The sequence below is a fragment of the Phacochoerus africanus genome, chromosome 3, assembly GCF_016906955.1.
Source record: "Phacochoerus africanus isolate WHEZ1 chromosome 3, ROS_Pafr_v1, whole genome shotgun sequence".
NCBI classification, from domain to species: Eukaryota; Metazoa; Chordata; class Mammalia; order Artiodactyla; family Suidae; genus Phacochoerus; species Phacochoerus africanus.
In genome coordinates, this window is record NC_062546.1 from 46,567,895 (window position 1) to 46,590,590 (window position 22,696).

Sequence of the window (22,696 nt, forward strand, 5' to 3'; positions counted from 1 at the left end):
ATAGATCTTTCCTCCCCTTTGTTTTTAACTTCCTTCAGTTCCTACCAAAATCTACCCTTATGTTTTTCATGCCAGTGTGTTACTGACAGCCTTTAGGGTAAAACTATTTGAACAGGAACCAAAATCTTAGTTTTAATGGAGAACACTTTGATGATGGGATTGCAAAGCATCCATCAGAGCTTGTGAAATGAGGGATGCCTTCCCTGAAATCCAAGCCCTCACTTCACACAGACCATTGCTTACTCTGTCTATGTATAAAGTTAATCCTTCTGAAAGATCCCAAAACTAAAAGATGCAAAATCAAATCAGCATTCCACATCGGGGCAAGAAGATTTTTGGGAGCCAGGAATTCTGTATGTATTATGGAATGGGATGTATCTTTTTTTTTTTGTCTTTTGTCTTTTTTGGGCCACACCTACAGCATATGGAGGTTCCCAGGCTAGGGATTGAATCGCAGATGCAGCCACTGGCCTACGCCACAGCCACAACAATGCAGAATCTGAGCCAGATCTGCGACCTACTCCACAGCTCACAGCAACACTTGATCCTTAACCCACTGAGCAAGGCCAGGGGTCTAACCCGCATCCTTGTGGATACTAGTTGGGTGTGTTAACCACTGAGTCAGGGAAGGAGCTCTGGAGTGGGATGTATCTTAACCATTGCATATGTCCACAGTCTTGTGTAAGTGTCACATAACTGCCATATAGCTCTGCTCTGTGTGCGTGTACCTATTTGAGTACAAGCTACTGTGCATAAAACCTGGCCCTTAAACTATATGTATATGAACCATTGTGGTGTTATCTCTGTGATTGTCCCAGGTAAGCTTAGATATTATTTTTGCATGTGGTACCATCAGTGGCTCAATGTCAAAAAGAGAAAGTGCCCCCCAACAGCTGTCAATCACTCTGCTACACGTATCCCAGACACCAAGTTGCCCAAACACCCTGTCTTTCTAAGAGAATATATGTGTATGACTGGGTCACTTTTCTGTACAGCAGAAAGTGACAGAACATTGTAAATCAACTATACTTTAATAAAAAATAAAATAAAAAAAAAAAAACAGAAGCCCCTGACATATTCCTACTTCTTGCCAAGTTTTCAGAAAGTGGATGGTTTCATATTTCCCTAGTATGAAATCTCCATTCATATTATTTCTCTATTTTGGTTGCCTTAGTTTTCATACTTTTTACAATAATTCGTTTTCCCATATTTAGGCTGCTGACAGGAAATGTTCCTCATTGTTTGCCTTTGATCATTTGAAAAGGAATTGGCTTTTCTTTTCCCTACTCCTCTTACACTACAATCATCATCATCAACAATGACAATAATAGATAATACAGTAGGATTTTTTTTTCTTTAAGTTTAGGAAGCCCTTCCTTGCTCTGAATAACAGAATGTGTTTCATAGTGGTATCTACTGTGACAGATGACACACGTGTTAATTCTGGTCAGTATCTCTCGCTCCTTTGGTGCCAGAGCCACTCAGTCAGGAGCGGGAAGGCTGCTTTGCTTTTTCCCCCTTTTTGCTCCTGGGCTCCTGCCCAGATGACGTGAGGGACCACAAGACAAAGGCCCTTTTCAGCTGTTGATGTGCACAGGAGTGGCCACGGCTCCCCAGCTTGTCACATCTCCCGTCTGAAGATGATCAAATAATGAGCAACACATCCAGGCTACAGGGGACACAGGAAACACCCCTGCCGGTGCCCTCGCCCCCAGAGCTCACATTGGCACTGTTTGTCCCTGTGGGCTTCAGAGGGGCCAGTGCCCTAGGGTCAGTGCCTTGGCGGCCCACATTCAGTGGTGGAGGCAGAGCCCACAGATGGGAGGCCCAGGCTTCCGCTGGAGGCCACAGGCCACCAAAAAGCTCATCTGTTACAGCCTGATATGAAATCAGGTTTCTTTCCGCAACTGACCTGACTCATAGAAGGTGAAGCTGGGCTGTTCAGAAGTGAGGTTTGGCAGGCAAGGGAGGCAGGAAATCCAGAGGAGAAGGAGTCGGTAAAACAGTGGCTCCTTCCAGCCCTCGCTGCTTCCTCTGCCTGGAGGGGTGGGAACAGTCCTGACTTTTGGCATCTGGAACCAGCCAGAGTTCAGGAGTTTGGTAGTCTCTGCCTGGTCTATGCGCAAAACAAGTGTGTGTGCATTATGAGTGGCATGGAGGTTCCCAAAACTGAGGGGGAATGTGGCGAATTCTAATCTCCTCTCGGAAGAGAAGCCAGTTCATTAGACTGATTCCCAAGGCTCTGAGGCAGGAAGCTTCTTCCATCTCCATGCCCCATGGAGGTGGCTCATTAACCCTGGATTAAGATTTGGCTTTTTAGTGCAGCACCAAGGCACTAAAAAGAAAAGAAATTTCCAATCATTGATGAAGATAAGGGTAAATCATGACACCTATCCTTTTGGTGGTTTGCCCAGCATAAGGGACATGCTTCCTTATGCCCTGGAATGATTTATTCATCACAATAGTCAGAGCAGAACACACACAAAGAGATCAGACTGTTTTTCTTCCCAGGCCTCTCTGGAAAAAGTGGTTGGTGAGGCTCTCCCTTGCTTCTCTGACCTCATCACCCAGCACCCTCATTTTCATACACTTTTCCCAGCTCCACTGGCTTCCCTTCTGTTTTTCCAATATGTCAGGCACAGAATTGACTTTTCCTTCTGCCTGTAACCTTCTTTCCCCAAATTAATACAACACTAACTTCACTTCCTTTACATTTTTACATCAGGGATGAATCCATGCGTCTGTATATTGGGAAACTAAAATAAAAAGTAAGTAGTAGATACAGTATATGGAATAGAGACACAGTATATGTGGGGATCTTGAGTTGGTGGTAGTGGGGAGAAAAGTATTTGTGAAGGGGGGACTTTGGACATAGCCTAATAGCATCTAAGTTATTTGGTTAAGAAGACATTCACAATATAATTCATATAATATGAAACAGAATAATCACCTCCCAAAGAGGTCCATGTCTTAATCCTTGGAACCTATGAATATGTTCCTTTCCATGGCAAAACAGACTTTACAAATGTGATAAAGGACCTTGAGATGGGATGAGTATCCCGGATTATCACAGGCTTCATGACAAGCAAAGGGTCCTTATAAGAGGGAAGCATTAGGGTCAGAGTCAGAGAAGGGGATGTTTTGTGAGAAGCAGTGGTAGGGAGTGATACTATTGGACTTAAGGCCATGCAGATCATTTCTAGAAGCTGAGCAAGGCAAGGAAACACGTTCTCCCCTAGAGCCTCTGGAAGGAAAATAGTCTTGGTGACCCCTTGAATTTACTCCCATAAGATATATTTTGGAATTCTGATGTCCAGAGCTGTCATATAATTACATTGTGTCACTGTAAAGCCTCTAGTGTTGTGTTTATTACAGCAGCAACAGGAAACAAATACAGTAAAACAGCTCAGCTAATTTCCTCTACAAGGCAGCTTCTCCATGGGGCCAGTCTATCTGATCACCATATTTAGACTTTCAAGTTAAGCCTCTGTCAGTTCACATCCCTCTTATTCTGCTCTCCTTTCTTCTTTAATTTGCAGAGCACTCATGTTCTGACAGGCTCCATCATATATTGATGATGTTCTTTGCTTATTTTCTGTCTCCCCTGGCTAGAATGTCAACCCTAGGCGGCCAGGCAATTTTGACCATTTTACAAAAACATTGACGCATAGTAGGTGCTCAGTAAGTAATGTGGAATCAATTAATGCACACTAGAGTATAAGAGACATACCCAATATAGCAAGATGAGTAAGAAGTTGAACAAGCGATTGAGCTCATACTTAAAATCCTTGTTCTGAATTTTTCTTCCAACTGCCCAGCTACATTGAATAAGAAATTAGCAAGGTTATGCTCTCAATATGTGTTTTCCTAACCACAGAATTAAAGGCTGATGTTCCATGCACCAATTCCTATAATGTATTATGAATGTCTTTCTCTCTCATATTGTGTTGATATCATGTGTCCTACTGGTTGTTATTTTATCATTTGTTTCCCCCAGTGGAGACATATAGCTTTATCTTTAATGTCACATTGTTAATACTTACAATACTTAATATTATACATTTCTCTGTAATAATCATTCTTATTAAGTTACTATTGGTTATTTAATAATGCAAAATTTCTTTAATAGTTGTTGCATTTTTATGATGCTAACTTACTAAAAACTAAACTCATTTTTATATTAGATTATATCTGGGGTCCTTTCAAAGCCCAATGATTCCCTTACAAAGAAGAAATTCTATAATTCTATCCATTGCCTTTGTGTCATTAAACAGATTGGGATTCAGGTAATTAAGTCCCAAGTAATCTTGTTATTATTTTGATGTTGCCCTTTTCCTTCCTTACGAAATGGAATATTTTGGTTATCAGAAGTCACTTTAAGTGTTTTTTTTTTTTTGGTGTGTGTATATGTCATAATCCTAATAAAAATAGCATTCATGGAGGTTTCCTTCAGAGTCATTGGTAAAACACTCCATCGTGGGTCTCTGTCAAGTTATCTGAAAACTTTTTCTTGGCTCTGGCTTTGAACAACGTTTTAGAGTAACAACAAGGCTTCATTGTGCAGTGAAATTTCTGTAAGGCAACATTCATTCAAGTGTTGATCTGCATTTCACCATCCAAGAATAACAACAGTTATTTATATAATTTTATCCATGTTTCTGTTTTTTTCCTATCCATTTCACCCTTTCACCCCACCCCTGCTGAAACACTGTAGCTTGTTTGGGATGGGGGGTTGGGGTGCTATGCAGAGAATATACACATACAGATATTATACCTTTTTTCCCCTCTGGTTTTGCTATGAGATAGACAGACTGGTCCTTTTTCTTATTAACAATATTATTTAAAAGTTTGGAAATTAATACCACTTAATATCATTTCTAAGTAATAGAATAGGTCTCCATACTAATGTTATGTTTATTGACCTGAAGGTTAGTTTAATTCAGGTTGGGATGAACACAGAAGGCCAAAGTCTGTGACTAAATGTACAACCCTAAGTGGTTTGATAAAAAGAAAATGCCCAAATATTTCAGCTAAAACCCAAACCAAAACTCAGTAAATAGATGGATACCAGTATGACTCTTATGGAGTTGGAATTTTCTGTGATTTTTAAGGCCACCTGAATCAATGAAATTATTAGATTAACTGTTCAATCCTTATTGAGAAAAATATGCCAGTGGTTTGAATAGAGCGATATGGGATGTGAATATGCATGTCCTTACGATAATATGTGCCACCCAAGCTACACAACCAGCTATTTTAGCTGAAAGCACACTGAAAGCATTAAACGTAGTTTTGTATTGAAAGAAATCAGGTTTTTTTTGGTCTTTTTGTCTTTTGAGGGCCGCATCCGCAGCATATGGAGATTTCCAGGCTAGGGGTCTAAACGGAGCTGTTGCTGCCGGCCTGTGCCAGAGCCACAGCAACGTCAGTTCTGAGCCACGTCTTTGACCTACACCGCAGCTCATGGCAATGCCGGATCCTTAACCCACTGATTGAGGCAGGGATCGAACCCGCAACCTCGTGGTTCCTAGTCAGATTTGTTTCTACTGAGCCATGACGGGAACTCCAAAAGAAGTCTTATTATTCTCTTAAAAAATTAAAACCATTGTGCCTATATACCTCTAGTTTTATATAAAAATTGCTACAGCCTTGACTCCAAGATTCTTTCTAGGTTCAATGGCAGAGCCAGTGGAAGGAAAGAAAGAACTGTGATAAATTCAGAGGTCAATATACAGTTGTACTTTTATGCAAAGAAGAGATTGGTTAGCAGGATAATTTACGGTGTGCAGAAGAGCAAGGTGAATCCTGGTCGTTGTCATCATTCAAAGTCAGTCTTTTAGAGAAACGAAGTAGACAACTGGATTTAGGTCTGTAGGCAGCCAAATAACATGGGTGGTGGTATTGTGTATCCAGATAGCCAGCCATCCAGTTAGAGGAAGAGGTGCGGGCAGAAAAAGCTTTGTCCCTAGCTTGGAGAACTGCCAAAATCTAGATGTTAGACTATTAGGGATATTAGACTTAGAGAAAAGATGTCAAGTGTAGAGTAAGCCAGAAGCAAAGTCTTACAGGTGATTTGGAGATGTACCATTCTAAACTGGGTTAACAATATTAGACATAGGAGAAGGCAGCTGCTCATGATGTTGTGTCTCAGTTTGGGTTCCTTTAGGAGCAGAGTGTGAACCAGTGATTTAAGTACAAGTAGATCCTTTGGAAGATGAAGGGAAGTGTAATAGCGGAGTGGGGAAGAGGTGCAAGGGAGGAAAGGTCATGAACAATGGGCGTGTTATCAAGTAGAGGAAAACTATTACATTTAGAATGAATAAGCAATGAGGTCCTGCTGTACAGCACAGGGAACTCTATGCAATCTCCTGGGATAGAACATGACGGAAAATCATATCGGAAAAAGAATGTATATATGTATAACTGAGTCACTATGCTGTACAGCAGAAATTGACACGACACCGTAAATCCATTATATTCTAATTTTAAAAAAGATGGTTACAGCTAAGGGGAACTGAAGCTTAATCTTGCTGGGAAATTCTGGGAGATCACATAGAGTTAATCTGCCTAGGGGTGAAGGAACTGGGGTCTTTACACACCAATGTCTTTGACATGTTGAGTTTGCTGAATAGAAGGTGACTTAGGCGCCAAGAGCAAGGAAACTATTAGGTACTCCAGAGAAACTGAACTAATAGGATATTCATATCTATACATCTATATCTAAAAATAGATTTATTATGAGGGATTGTCTCACATAATCATGGAGGCTGAGAAAGGCTACAGTTTAATATCTACAAGCTGAGGCCCCAGAAAGCCAGAGTAGTTCAGTATGAATCCGAAGCCCTGAGAACCAGGGTGTCAAAAGCGTAAGTCCCAGTCTGAGTCTGAAGACCCAAGAACTGGGGGGCAAAAGTGTAACAGATTGGAAGATGCCCACCCACATTGTTATTCGACCTACTGATTCAAATGCTAATCTTATCCAGAAATATCTTCACAGACACCCCTAATGTTTTACCAGCTATCTAGGCATCCCTTAGCCCAATCGAGTTGACCAAACTAACCATCACACCACAAGCAAAGAAAGGAGGGCCTTGAGAATTGGAAAACTGAAATCCTGGTCAGGATTGTCTAGAAGATTGAGAAGTTTGAGTCAGCAGGCAGAGGGCCTCAGAGAAAGCAACTAAATGAAGGGAGAAGCAAGAGCTGACAACTCGCCTGCTGGAAACATTTCCCCACTTCTCCCACCACCACCACCACAGTGATAGTAGGGCAGGGAAAAGTGTCTCCAGTGGCCACAGACAGAAGGTGTTAACACAAGTAATTGTAGTTTAAATCTCCTGTAGAATTTTCCACTAAGGCTTTGAAAGGTTTCTGAAGTCAAATGCAATTGCCTGGATGCAATTGAGATCTGAGTGAAGAGAATGCAGTTAGGAGTCAAGAGATCCACTTTGAAGCCCAAATGCTGTCTTAGCTAGCATACTTGGTTTTATAATATAGGAATTATAGATTATCAGTTTAATTTTCCTTTTTTTTTTTTTAAACCATGGGTCTGCAAATGCCTTTGGTAAGTTTGTTTTTGTCTTTTAGGGCCATGGTGGTTCCCAGGCTAGGGGTCCAGTTGGAACTGTAACCACCGGCCTACATCAGAGCCACAGCAATGTCAGATCCAAGCCATGTCTGCGACCTATAACACAGCTCACTGCAATGCTGGAGAGCCCACTGAGTGGGGCCAGGGATCGAACTCGTGTCCTCATGGATGCTAGTCAGGTTTGCTAACTGCTGAGCCACGACGGGAACTCTGCCCTTGCTAAGTTTTTATGCACTATGCAAATGTTCATCTTTATGATTAGTATGCATTGCTGGCTGAAAATACTGTCGAATCTATTGTTTATATTGAGAAAATGATTTTAAAATGTACAGGTATTTGAATTTAGCTGAACATTTTTCCTTTAAACTGATTTATTTATATAAAAAATCTAAGATGTAAAATAAACTTTAAGTGACCAATTAAGTTCACTAGGTTGTGACATTTAGCTCTGAATCTTCCATCAAAACATGGAAAATACGCATGGAGTCAATATGTAGAAAGTTAAAGAGTGAACAGCCCATTGACTAGAAAAGGATAACTTCTCTTTTTTTCATTGGGTGAGTCATTGTAAAGATATCTCTAACTTTGGAAAGTTTCTCATTTTATTTCAGAATGAAAAATTTTGAAACCAATGATTTAGCATTTTCTCCTAAGGAAAATTTTGGAGACAATAGTGGACTTGCTGCATATGTGGCTAAAGCAATAGACCCATCCATCAGCTGGGAGGATATTAAATGGCTAAGAAGACTGACAACTCTGCCCATTGTTGCAAAAGGCATTTTGAGAGGTTTGTTTATTTCTCCACTTCAGTTCATACTGATCTTATGATTCTTTGTGGATATGAGCATGGTATATGTATAAATATATATGTGTGTGTGTGTGTATATATATTATATATATATAATATATATATATTTATGGCCATGCCCATGGCATATGGAAGTTCCCAGGCCGGGGATTGTATTCAAGCTGCAGCTGTCACCTACGCCACACCTGCAGGAATGCCAGATCCTTTAACCTGCTGTACTGGGCCAGGGATTGAATTCTCACCTCTGCAATGACTGGAGCTGCTATAGTCAGATTCTTAACCCACTGCACTATAGCAGGAACTCCCAGCATGATATTTTTAAGGGATAAATCATCATTAAAAATTAATATGTAAATAGAAAGAGACAACTGAACTCTCAACTCTCCCCCTTGATGCTAGTGGATAAATATTTCTTCATTCTTAGCATTCTGATGGAGAAAAGGACTCAAATGTAGTAAGAAGTTATCTTTTCTAAAGTACTGGGAGGACATTGCCTTATTTGGAGCCACAGGGGAAGTCTGACCTTGCCTTATTTTGGAGTTGCCATTAAATCATGGAGCTTGGCAAAATCTACATAGAAAGTCTTGAGTTCATTGCTTTGGCTGAAAGCTTCCAACAGCTGCTCTCAGACCAACAAGAAGACCCAAGGATGATATTATGACAGCCAAGCCCTATTAAAGAACCTTTTCTATTTCCTCTTGTTCCCTCCCAGTACCAATGACTCGGACTGATTTTTGAGTATCCTGAATTCCACATCATTTCCCTTCAAGGAATGGCTCACTAGAACATTAAAACCCTTAAATATCAATCTGTGGGTATTAAGGAACTTGACTGCTTCCCCAGAATACACATGTATTCAAATCCAACAGGGAGGTACCAATGACTATAATAATTTGGTGTGTAAATGTGTTCACCCACAAAAATGTTTTCTTGTCTTTGAAAACATTTTAAAGTACTGTTATGTAGATAACTGCCAAAAACTTATTATTTTAAATGGAGATGTTTAAATAAGGAGCTCTCAGATGAGAGATTCTATTAATTTATCTCAGGGTTAAAAACAACTTAGAATCAAAACTTTTTCATAGGTCTTACTTGACTATGTATGAGTCACATTGTCTCTGTTTATAAAGCTCTAGGCATGCTGCTGACTTTATTTAATCCTATGTACACAAATATAGCTAATGCAAGTAAAAGAATGGGCCCAATGAAGCTTTTAAGTAGTGGAGATATGTTTAAATCTAGATCTGTCTTGATTTGTGCTTTAAAAAATATTATTACATTCTTTCATATTGATCATTGTCTTAGTTCAAAATTTCTGTGGATTATGCCTCATTGAGTATATCCTGATATTATAGACACCTTTTAATAATAGTTTCACTTACCTTGCTTGAATCCATATTGTCATCAATAATTTTTTTTTTTTGACCACGCTTTTGGCATATGGAAGTTTCTGCGCCAGGAATTGAATCCGAGCCACAGATGCAACCTATGCCAGATACTTTAACCCACTGTGTCAGGCCAGGTATCAAACCCACACCTCTGCAGCAATATGAGCCACTGCAGTCATATTCTTAACCCACCGTGCCACAGAAGGAACTCCATCGTCCATGGTTGTTAGTATTACTTCCTGTAGCTGTATTTGAGTATCGGTACTGAAATATTAACCTGAAGGATCTGCCCATTTATTCATTCATCCATTCACTTATTCACTCATTCATTTATTTTATAAACATTTATCATGCTCACTGTGTACTAAAATTAAAAAAAGATAAATAATCTGGGGGTCCTTGGCCAAAAGGAGACCCCATTCTCATAGGAGATTAACATAAAAACAAGAATTTGGGTGCAATAAGATGTTACAGTGCTGAGACTGAAATATGTGGATGAGGCTTAAAATAGGTTTTGGACAATTATAAACTTTTCATTCCAGAATGAAAGATGATCCTTGAGTTTGGCCATGATATCAGGTCAAAAGTCTCTTTCAAGACTTAAATTATGACAAAATACAGCAGTCACAAGTAGCAATATTAAAGCAACATTAAACAGTCTGTGTTAGAAGCCATATTAGGGAGTGACTCTAAGATGATGAGAACCACTAAAGATCAGGGAAGCATCAGATTAGCATTTTTAAAAAGTCATGCTCTGTGTAATGAACCTACTTGATGGAGGTGGCAAAACTGTGGTCAGGGAGGCTATTTAGGAAACTGCCTTTGCTCGGGAGAGAGGTGATTATGGCTGACCTACACTCAGGGCAGTGAGGAAACTGAGAGAGTGTAATTGATTTAGAAAATTAGTGCTGTTTCAAGTATTAAATTCACTCTCATCATAGAAATGGCCCAGGGCAATTGGCTTAAAAGCACCAAGGTCATTTAATTTTTTTAAACAATTTTTCAATTTTGGATTCCCAATATATATATAATTCCTATAACTTTATTCTCTAGGACATAATACAAATATACCAAATTAGATTTTACTACACATGTTTGGCTTCTAGAACTATATTTTGGGTATTAAAATTATATTCTGGGTAAACCTAGGACCACCACCACCCCCATCGCCACTCTTTTCTTCTTTTCCATATGCATTCTATGACTTGTTTCCATATAGATTCATGTTTTGCACTCAGTAGACAGCCCAAATGTTAATTGTGTAAAATCCTCAGTGTCTATAATTAGAGAGAGCTCAAAAGCAAGAGAAGGAGAGACAGGGCATCTGGCATTTGAAAGGAAATAACTTATTTATACATGTACAGTTTACATTGCCTAATTTTCCTGTAACTATTTAGTTCATTTATTTAACAAACAAGAAGCATCTCTATGACAACAGCTGCATCCAGGGTGCACATGCTCAATCTGGATGGAGGGGAGGGGCAAGGGTGGTAAGGCCCATTCTGGGAAATCCAGTTCTCATTATTTCACAGATTGTCATCCAAAGTTCACAGGGATTGACTGAGAGTCCTCTATCCTCTTTCATTTTCCTTTTACTAGAAAGGTACAGATTATGTTTATAGGAACATGAAATCATGGGCGACTGAGAAGACGGCAATGAAACATCTCCCCTTATAACCATTTTAAGAGTTGCATTCTAATGAATGCAAATTGGACTGCAAGACGTCATCTCTTGCTGTGGTTAAACCCTGCCCTTGGAAAACTCAACACAGACTCTAAACACATACTTGAGACAGGATTTGGTCTTCACCAGAACTCATGCTAACAAACACATGGCTGTATGAGCAAAGGCGTAATGCTTTTAAGAATTTTTTTTTAATCAAAAATTTAAAACTAGGCTCTCTCACTTCTCCAGAGACTTTTGGTTTCTCAGAAACTTCTCTAACTAGTTTTTTTTCCTATCCACATATTTTAAAGACTTTCTCAAAGAATATTCACTCAGTGTTCCTGATTGTGTACAAAACTGCTGCCATGGAGCTAGGATTTAATTCCTACACTCCAGTGAGATAACACAGAGCCTTGGGTCAGAAGCTCCAAGGATTTGAGGGTAAATCTTGAGTACTTCCATTTCCCTTTGGTATTTTAGATTAAATACAGAAATAATGTGTTAATGAGATCACAAACAGTGCCATTCACTATGGATTATTGTGTTTGTCAATCAATTAAAGCATTAACTGGCAAATCAACAAATGCAGAACACCATACCAGTAAACTCTAAGAATTAATGAAAATATCAAAGCAAAGACTGGTGACCATTTTGCTAAGTCAGACCACTTTAGCCCTCTTATTAAGGTAACACTGTTTTTCTCTACGGATTAAAAGAAAGTGTAAAACTACACAAGATTTCATAAGCACCATATGAAAGGGGCTCCTATCTAGTCATAAATTATACTTTTGTTGTTTCCCTAAATACTTTTGATCCTATTCTCTAAGCAAACCATTCCGCCATTTCTCCCTACATTCCCAGCACTGCCTGGAAGAACACAGAAAACCATTCGATATGATAGAAGACAACAAACTATTACTTGAATAGCATTTCACAATGAAAGGCTCTTCATATTCAAATGCTTGCTAGGATGAAAATTTATTCTTACAAACCAAAATGAAATGGACTTGCCAGAAGTATCCAGCAAATGAATCTTCTTCCACCTACTCATCTTAGTTACTACGTCCTGCACCATCAGATGAAAATAATAGCTCATATTTATCTGAGTGCTCAAGATGTGTCAGTCACTTTCTAAGAGCTCATTCCACTCATTTAATTTACCAGTGAATCTTATGTGAAGTATTATCCCCAATTTGTGGTTTAGGACATCAATGTACAAAGTTAAGTAACTTGTCACTTATGTGGCAAACAAGTAGCAGATATGGGATTCAAATCCAGGGGTCTGACTACTAAGCCTAAAGTGTTAATCTCTTTTTCATATTTTATATGATCAGTTTATTGACAGTACACAATATTTCAAAGCACAGGTTGTAGCTACATGGTGGCAGATATCTGCATATAAACTGGAAGACAGTTTGCATCTTCAATCATGGGGTTCTTAAAATATTATAGTTCATATATTTTGATTTGATTTTTTTTTGTCTTTTTTGCCATTTCTTGGGCTGCTCCTGTGGCATATGGAGGTTCCCAGGCTAGGGGTCCAATCGGAGCTGTAGCTGCTGGTCTACACCACAGCCACAGCAACGCGGGATCCAAGCCGTGTCTGTAACCTACACCACAGCTCACGGCAATGCCGGATCCTTAACCCACTGAGCAAGGCCAGGGATCAAACCCGCAACCTCATGATTCCTAGTTGGATTCATTAACCTCTAAGCCATGACGGGAACTCCATCATATATTTTGATTTTTTTAACTTATGATTTTACATTGAGTATCACAGGAGTTCCCATTAAGGAGTATCCCATTAAGGATCTGGTGTTGCCATCTGGTGTAGGTCACAGACAAGGCTCGGATCCAGCATTGCTGTGGCTCTGGCATAGGCTGGAAGGCTGTAGCTCTAATAAGACCCCTAGCCTGGGTACCTTCATGTGCCACAAGTGCAGCCCAAAAGCAAGAAAAAAAAAAGAAAGAAAAAAAGAAAGGGAAGAAATTATTAAAGACAGCCATTATCTGAATGTTGGAGACAAAAATCAGTAGATGGAGAAAGCAAGTCAGAGCTTATTACATCCTTTATGAAATTTCAGTAAAAAAAAAAATGTGTATAGGAAAGAAAACAAACACAAAATAGGCTATTTACAAAGTAATGAGAGACGACTGGTATCAAAATTTTTGTCAACAACAATGAGCAATGGAAGACAATGGAGTTATATGTCTTTTAAGTTTCCAAGGAAAGTGATTTTTCAACCTAATTCAATTATCATTCAAACACCAAAGAAGTCATTTAAATGCTCTGTAAGTTTACCTTCCATGGATCCCTTTTTAGAAGCTACAAAGGAATATACTATAAACAAACAAGAGCACTTACCAAAGGAAATCATAAACTTGGCTAGAAATAGAGTCAACCTATAGATGAAGGGTAAGGCCTTGAGAGTAGGCCGAGCAGGATAGACAGGAAGGCAGAGAGCTCCAAGGGGTGGGCTGAAGGGGAAAAATTAGGTGATTTAAATAGTTAGAATAATGGGCAGATTTGAAACTTGAAGATAAAGTCTCATGATAAATTGAGAAAAAAGAAAAGAAGGGCATTTAGAAATCCAGGAAAAGGAATTTCCCCTTGTGGCTCAGCAGTAACAAACTCAACTAGTATCCATGAGGACATGGGTTTGATGCCCTCGCTCAGTGGGTTAAGGGATCTGGCATTGTTGTGAGCTATGGTGTAGGTTGCAGATCTGGCTTGGATCCGCGTTGCTGTGTATAGGCTGGTGTTTACAGCTCCAATTCAACTCTAGCCTGGAAACTTTCATATGCTGCAGGTGAGGCCCTAAAAAAAACGACCCCTCCACCCCCAAAAAAGAAAGAAATCCATGAAAAGAAAGTCATGTAATAAAACATGTATGATCAAAAATGAAGTAACATTAAAATATAAAATATTAGTAAACTAATGGGGTGGGGAAAAAAAGTCTTCTTTCATTCATGAGGCCAGAACATTTTCCTCGTGAGTGGTTCAGAAATTGCCAATGAGATCTCTCAAGATGTAACACATTCAACTAAATGTGAGGGGTCGTTTTTTTTAGGGCCTCACCTGCAGCATATGAAAGTTTCCAGGCTAGAGTTGAATGCTTAGATTAAGACAGGTAGCTGAAAACAGTTACATTGAAACATTGGATTTTGTATTTAGCAAAAAATAAATGGAGGATATCAATCATATATCTAGTATGTAACAAAATGCCTAACACAACATATGCTTACAAGTGAATAGATAATATACAAAGTAGTTAGTTGGTAAACATCGGCAACTCAGTTATTAGATGGCCTTTTTATACTATATATAACCCACAAAAGACACAGGTTTGAACTGTGCAGTGGATTTTTTAAATTATAATTTCCACGGTACTACATTATTCCTAGTTGGTTGAATCTATGGATATGGAACCACATTTACAGAGGAATCACATATGAGGAGGACCTACTATAAGTTATAAATGGATTTTCAAATGTGTGAAGTGTTGGTACTGAACCCCTGCATAGTTCAAGGGTCAATCATATTTCATTGTATTTTAGGGTTTGTCATAACATTCCTTATGTACTTATGTATGCTATATATTACACACACACACACATAAGAATAGTATGCATACTATATATTCTTTATAATACTGTTTGTTCTCTAATAGTAATAATAAAAATAATAACAGTATGATGACGTGTTTTAGTCAGCCCAGGCTACCATAACGAAATACAGTAGCCTGACAGGGTGGTTTAAAAAACAGAAATGTATTTTCTTACGCTTTTGGAGGCTGGAAGTCTGAGCCAGGGTGCTAGCATATTCAGTTTCTGGTGAAGAGTCTTCCCTTGAGGTGCAGAGGGTTGCCTTGTCACTGTGTGCCCACATGACCCCTTCTTTGTGTGTGTGTGGAAAGAGAAAGGGGAGCAAGCTCTCTGGTCTCTTCTTATAAGGGCACTAACGCCATCACGAGTGCCCTACCCTCATGACCTCATCTAACCCTAATTCCTTCTCAAAGAATTCATCTCCAAATCCTATCACATTGGGGGTTAAAGCCTCAACATATGAATTTTTTAAGGATGCAAATATTTCATCTATACCAGATGGACTTAACACTTTCATATACCTAGAATTTTAGAGGAAAAATATTACTAACATCATTTTTAAAAAATGAGACTATTTAAAAACATATTCCATGAATATAGTTTGGAAAATGGCAGATTCTCTTATGAATATGTTAAAATTGTTCTAGGACTTCCCTTGAACTCCATTGTTGAATTATAAATATGTACAATGCTCTGTATCCATTTACTTATGCTTCCAAAATCTGATTTCACTACAACCATGGGTCAACTAGTTTTGAGTGTTAAACTTAATAACCAGTGCTATTTTCATTATTTTGTTAGCAAATGGTTTTTATTGGGAGAATGCTGAAAATAATAAAGCATAAAACATAAGCAAGTCAGAATTTGATTGAAGAGAATGTTAATCTAATTTAAAACTGTATTTTCAGAAATCAATTTTTTTTTGTCTTTTTAGGGCCATACCCATGGCATATGGAGGTTCCCAGGCTAAGGGGTCAAATCATGAGCTGTAGCTGCCGGCCTACACCACAGCCACAGCAACACCAGATCTGAGCTACATCTGCGACCTACACCATAACTCACCATGACGCTGGATCTTTAAACCACTGAGTGAGGCCAGGGGTTGAAACTGCATCCTCAAGGATGCTAAGTCAGGTTTGTTTCTGCTGAGCCACGACGGGAACTCTGAAATCAATATATTTTGAAGCATGATTTCAGATGTAGTATATAATTTTAGTATTCCATTTTTGTGTACTTCAATGGACAAAATACATTTAATTATAGAACATCATTACTTTAAATAATTACTGGTTATAACATTGTATTACAGAGTGTTTTTGAAATAGACATGTTCATCACCTGTTACACTTAAAGTGCTTGCTAATTATATATTCTTTTATGCTACCCAATTTGTAGAGGAGTAATTATGTTAAATGCTAAATAATGTGGTCTTAAAGTTCCCATTGCAGCTCAGTACGTTAAGAACCCAACCTCCTGAGGGTGTGGATTCGACCCCTGGCCTTGCTCAGTGGGTTGAGGATCTGGCGTTGCCACAAGCTGTGTTGTGGGTTGCAGATGCAGCTCAGATCTGGTGTTACTGTGTCTGTGGAATAGGTCCTAGCTGCAGCTTTTATTTGATCCCTGGCCCAGCAACTTCCACATGCTGTGGGTGTGGCCATAAAAGGAGAAAAATAAAAAATAAATACTATGATTTTGTTAATAATAAAAAAATTCTTAGCAGGAGTACTTCCTTATGAGGATAAACAGATTCCAACTTCATGTCAACTTACCATCTATTGATAATTTTATTCCACCATTAAATTGTTATAAATGCTATCCTTTTTTAAATTAAAAAAAAATTTTTTTTTTGGCCAAAGAAACTATCACAACAATTCTAGATTTAACTGTTGGGCATATTTCTCTGCTAAAGTTTCTGAGCAAGGTATGTATGTATGATGGGATGCTTTGGCTTCAGAACCCAAGCCTTTGATTAAGTTGTCTTTTCCATACCATGGTTGTCTTACTCTTTCTAGGTGATGATGCCAAGGAGGTGGTTAAACATGGTTTGGATGGGATCTTGGTGTCAAATCATGGGGCTCGACAACTCGATGGGGTACCAGCTACTGTGAGTTTCAGCAAATGCCAGGATTGGAATTCCCATTTCTATCCCAGTTTTAACTCTCTCTGTGACTGCCTCTCCTTACATATATATTTTCATGTGAATGCTCAAGGTAAAATATGTAGAAATATATGTATGACCTCAGATTTCAGGTTTAGTGGCAAATAAATACCTAAATCAGATCATTATTCAGTATGATTATTTGTAAACTTCTAAAAGTCTGTGTTAAATAAGCAGCTGTTTGTGGGCAGGAATTATTCCTATATTAATAGATATACCATAAATTGGAAGATGAAAGGAAAGACTATGCCTTCCTGAAGGTGGGTGTTGAAGAGCTGCAGAAAGAAGGCAAGTGGGGAAGGAAGTGAGAAATTCTATGGCCCAGGTAAGAGAGGTCTGCTGCAAACAAGCCACTCTGTTGAAACTGTAAACCACCTTGGCTATATATTGGAATTGCCTGGGGAACTATAAAGAATTCTAATGCCCAGTCTGCACCCTAGATCAATCCATCAGAATCTTGAAGGACCAGTGGGAGGCAGAGGCACCAGTATTTTTGGCATTTACCCAGAAGATCCAACATGCATCTATGATTTTTATACACATACATCCTGCGCTAGGCAAATCAGGGTCCAGAATCCAGATATAAAAATAAACTAAACTGGCTGGGGTGATGTGTGCTCTAGTTAAAACTATAAAGGAGAATAATTAACTCCCCAAAGGCCAAGCGCCAAGGAACTCAACCAGGGGTAGATTTTTAACATCAAGAATTGATGGGGTTAAGAAATGGATTAAAAGCCATGGCAGCAAGAGTTCCCAGGTGGCTTAGCAGTTAAGAACTCAGCAATGTCACTGCTGTGGCTCAGTTCAATCCCTGGCTTGGGAATTTCTGCATGCCATGGGCACAGGCAAAAAAAAAAAAAAAAAAGTCATGGCAGCAGACACATATCCAAGGGTGGATTTCATGGATCAGTGATCCAGAATGGAGGCCTGGAGCCATACGTGAGGTGATGTGGGCTGTTAAAAAGTGGTCCCTTATATGCTATCCACACTGTGGGAATATGAACAAGATGAAGCAATGGGGTCACATCTCTGCTCTGTTTCCATGTGGACTACTGCTTTTAGAAGTGTCATTCTAGAAGTGGAATGGGAAAGGGTGGGATGTATATGGGGAATCCTAAGGAATCCATTCTGTTTGTATCTGGTGAGAGTGGAGAATCCTGGAAAATATGCCTTCTTGGACAGATCAGGGAGGAGGTCCTTGAATATTATGAGTCACTGGATATGCAATAGGAAAGGCTTGAGTTAGTGACAATGAATCTCACAAATTGGACTGTGATCTGATGGGGCAGGAGGACCAATGTGGTAGCCTGGAAACTTATGAGAACCAAGGAAAGAGAGAAGGGCCTGACCTACTCTGGGGCAGAGGGAATCAATAGACCCTCTGAACCTTAATTCTCTCATCTTTTAAAGTTTAAAAATCAAATGATTGTTTCTTTTCTGCCTTTAGACTTTAGTATTCTATAATTTTATTTATCATAGGCAGAGTAAGCTAGCATTGTGTAAAAAACTTAAATTATATGTATTTACAAAATAATCTGGGTGGACTTTCTAAACCATCATTTCTGAACTGGATCCTCATACACATTTCCCCCTTTTGTCGAAAAGATTTAGGCAAAGTTATTCCAGATGCTTTTAGTTGGGATAAAATTCGAATTTATTCAAACAACTGGAAGTAGAGCAGAACAAATAATTTAGTCAAGAAGTAGTGGATTACTGTTTCATTTAACTACCAGGCTGATTTAGCTAAATCCCTAGATGTTGTGTAGCTCTTGGGGCAAATTGAACGATGACAGGGGAATATGGAGTATATGTATTTGGACTCAGCTTTTCTTGAAGCATGAACCAGCTAACTGTAGGAATGGATCAAGTCTTTGCACACAGTCAACAAGAAAAATCATAAAAATGGACATCAGTGTCCCTTTCCAATTAAGTGTTATAGAGACCCATCTTTTTAGGTGATATTAAACATTGCCTGCAGTGGAGAGCAAAGAGGTTCTCTAGGCAGGGAGAAGTTGGAAGCTCAAGGCTTTTCTGCAGATTTATGCCTCTCTTGTGTAAGAAGACATAAACTTAGTGTGCGGCCCAAATTAAGTTTGTTTTCTAAAAATAAAATCTAAATCTACTGAAATCAAATCTAACTAGATTTTAAGGGGAAAATATCTGAATGGTGTGGTTTATTTCCCTGGCTGAAGGGATATGGAAACTTATCTAAAAGGGCTTTTTGAGTTGTGGTCTCAGAGCCTGTTTTAAGAAAAATAATGACCCTCCCCTTTGCATGATGTGTGCATGAGAGAAGGTGCTTGCTTGAGTTTGCCTCATACTTTAGAGCAAATTTAAGGCCCCTAATGATGAGAGGAGTGTGAAACCTGATTCTGTTGAGAGTGAAGGTGTTCTTCCTTCAGTGTGTTGGTTTTGAGGTGAGTGACAAATGGCTTGGAGGCTCTGTGTATCTACAGACACAGACAGACTTGCTCTCCTGCAGGTTCTGTGACATCATAAGTCAAAGCCCAAGAGGGAGCAGGATGTCATGGGAAAAACATTGAAATGAACCCAGTCTTGGGTTCAAGTCCCTGTATTGCCTCTTCTGAAGGATGGAACTGGGTGAGCGAGCAAGTTGTTCAGACTTTTCAGCCTGAGCCTCTTCATAGTATTGTGTTGGTTGCAAAAATAAAAAGTGGCTGGATTATATGATTTCTACATTTCTATAAACCATAGAGTTTCCTTATATGGAGAAATACTTCTCACTAGGAGTCCTAGAATAGGGGTTTGACTCCAGTGTGTCTTAATACAGTGCTACCAAGAACCATGGCCAGACTTAAGCTACACCAAAGAATTTAAAAATAAGTTCATGTCAAGATCCTTACCCTGAAGCTAATAATGTGCCCAAGACTGGTCTTGATGTATTTAGAGAATGATATGACAGAATTAAATTCATTTCCAAAATTTGCAGTACTGGAACACCTCAAACTGGGGTCTAAAACATATTCTATGGAGTCTTTGAAGCCTAGAACCAATTCTTTTCATTTTTTTCATTTTTTTTTTGATGCAACTGAACCCAAACTACTTTAACCTTAAAAATATGACCTTCTTTTCTAGTGAAAATTCTCCACTATAAAACATTTTCATAGAGTAAACTTTAGATTGTTAAATCACGGTTCCCAAAATTGAATCCTTGGGCATATTCTATGATATCTAAGATATTTCATTTTTCCTTCTAAAAGGGATTTGTGAAATTCTACCTTTGAGACTCTTGTTGTATCAGTTAGCTTTTGCTTTTAATGAACCACTCTGAAATATACTGGCTAAAATCCAGTAGACATTTGTTTCACAACTTTGCGAACTGGCAATCTGAACTGAGATCTGCTGGGAGGAATTTCTGGTCCTGGCTGGGCTCACTCATATGCATCTGTGGTCAGCTGCTGGGTCCACTAGGTCAGGGTGGTATAGGATGACCTTGGCAGAGATGGCTCTGCATTGTCTGACATCTAGCACATTAGGTGGGCTGGTTCTCACAAGGTGGCAGTTTTCCTAGAGAGTAAGTGGAAATGTGCAAGGCTTCTTGAGCTCTAGGCTTACAACAGGAGCACTGCCACTTCCCTATAGTTCTGGTCACAAGGCTAGTTCAGATTCAAGGGGTGGGGGAAATAGAATCTTCTGGCCCAATTTCTCCCTCATGATGGGAGGAGTGGAAATGTCACATTGTAAGGAAATGAAGATAGGGAGGGAGAGAATTGCAGCTATTTCTGCAGTTGCAAACAATCAGCCAGAGCTATATGTGTCAGTGATTTTCTAAGCATGCTTAGTAGTAGCCACTCCCCAACTCCCAGCCAGGGCTGCCTGGTGAAGCATGATGGGTAGACAGTCAGAAGAGTATTTTTGGACAGTGGCTAGATTTTGATCCCCTTCACTATAAAATAAAGCACCCCTGGGTTTATCTGCCTTTGTTTGTGTTCAACTGCTTTGGTTTAGAAGCTTAAAAAGGTTTCCTATCTATGTCAGAAATCAAGAGTATAGACCTGGATGCTATCAATAGGCAGAAAGATGAGAGCCCCCTGTGAGTAGAAGTTTTGTGGGTCATGGAGGACCTGGAAGAGTGAGCCTTGAGCAGGAACAGGAAGGAGGATCTTTTTGGATTCCTTAAACTTCTTGGCATAGCTCCTGGGATCTGCCAGGTCATCAATAAAGTGTTTGGTAAACTGGTAAATGGATGGATAAGTGAGCAGTAGTCTGTTGGAATCTTAGCATATTTTCCTGTAAATTAACTCCACTGGAGCTAAGCCTACAGTTGCCTAAAGAACCATGAAGGAGAGAAGAGCTGAAATGAATGGTCTCTTAGATGTGTAGCAAGCTGAAAAGAAGAAAACAGAACAGTCGTAAAATAGTGGATTTGTCTACTATATTTATTTATTTAATCTGCTCTGATCAGAATTATCCTGAGTAACATATCCAGTAAAACTGCAGCTCCAGAAAGAAGAGGGGAGGATAGAAATGCTCAGTGATAAATAGAACCTCCTTGTCCACAGACAGAGGAAACACCAAACTGGGCTTCGTTTTCTAACCCAGGATTCACATTTTCAGTATCCTTATTAGTTTATTTTTTATGCCAGGTTGGGCATTGGAAATATCCTAAGCAGACTTGATTTGCCTGACTTTGAAAATGTGTATTGAACCCAAGCTAGCTAATGTTTTTCTTTGGTTTTGGTTTCAAATGGGGAAATAGGCTTAATTATAGCTTGCATCATCAGTTGGAAATTGTAGCATTTATATGTTGATGTAACTTGCTGAGTGTAAAAGGAGGACTATGTATAGGTAAAGGGATGTATGTAAATGGATCCAGAGCATGTTTGGCAGGGCAGAAAAGCCAAAAGGAAAGGGGAAAATCGCATTACCTGCCAAACGTTTGGGGACCATGTGCCAAATGTTGCCTTCAAGGCCTATCTTCCAAATCTGTAGTCGGGTTCGGTCTTCGAAACTTTTACATAAAACTCTCTAACTTTTGCCTCTAAAATTTTAGGAGAGAATTGGGAAAGCCTCTGAGTGGTTTCAGCTCAATTATTTCTAGAAAAACTGCACTTGAATGTATGGTAGTTTCTTCAACATGCATTTTAAACATGTTTAAACATTTGGGGATGAATGTGGGTAATTTCTACAGATTTTGACCTACAGGTCACCTTGGGAATTGTTTCCACCCTCAAGTGCCAAGATTTACATCAAAGTAGCCAATTGTGTCAGTTGTGAGCTATTAACTCTATTGGCTATTAGCCAACTTTATTAGCTATCGCAAAATGAGGCTAGAAAACAAAAGATTCCCAAATCAGTGATTTCAACCCAGTCTTTATTCCTATGAAGCTTTGTGTCAACTGGGGGTCTGCTGATCTAGATTTGGTACTGATTAGGTGGCTGTGCTCCAAGTTTCAGGTCCAGCGGGGCTTGAATGAGAGAACTCTGCTTGCTGAATATTTATCCTGGGTCTCAGCTAAAG

The 22,696-nt window shown here is 39.2% G+C and overlaps 1 protein-coding gene across 1 annotated transcript in view; it reads left to right on the forward strand.

The window, feature by feature from the left end:
• Positions 1–22,696, forward strand: part of HAO1 (hydroxyacid oxidase 1) — a 56,838-nt gene that overhangs the window by 28,194 nt on the left and 5,948 nt on the right. Inside the window, exons 4-5 of the mRNA XM_047770370.1 lie at positions 8,200–8,375; positions 17,069–17,160. Coding sequence (XP_047626326.1) covers positions 8,200–8,375; positions 17,069–17,160 — 268 coding nt within the window. The remainder of the gene's footprint in view (positions 1–8,199; positions 8,376–17,068; positions 17,161–22,696) is intronic.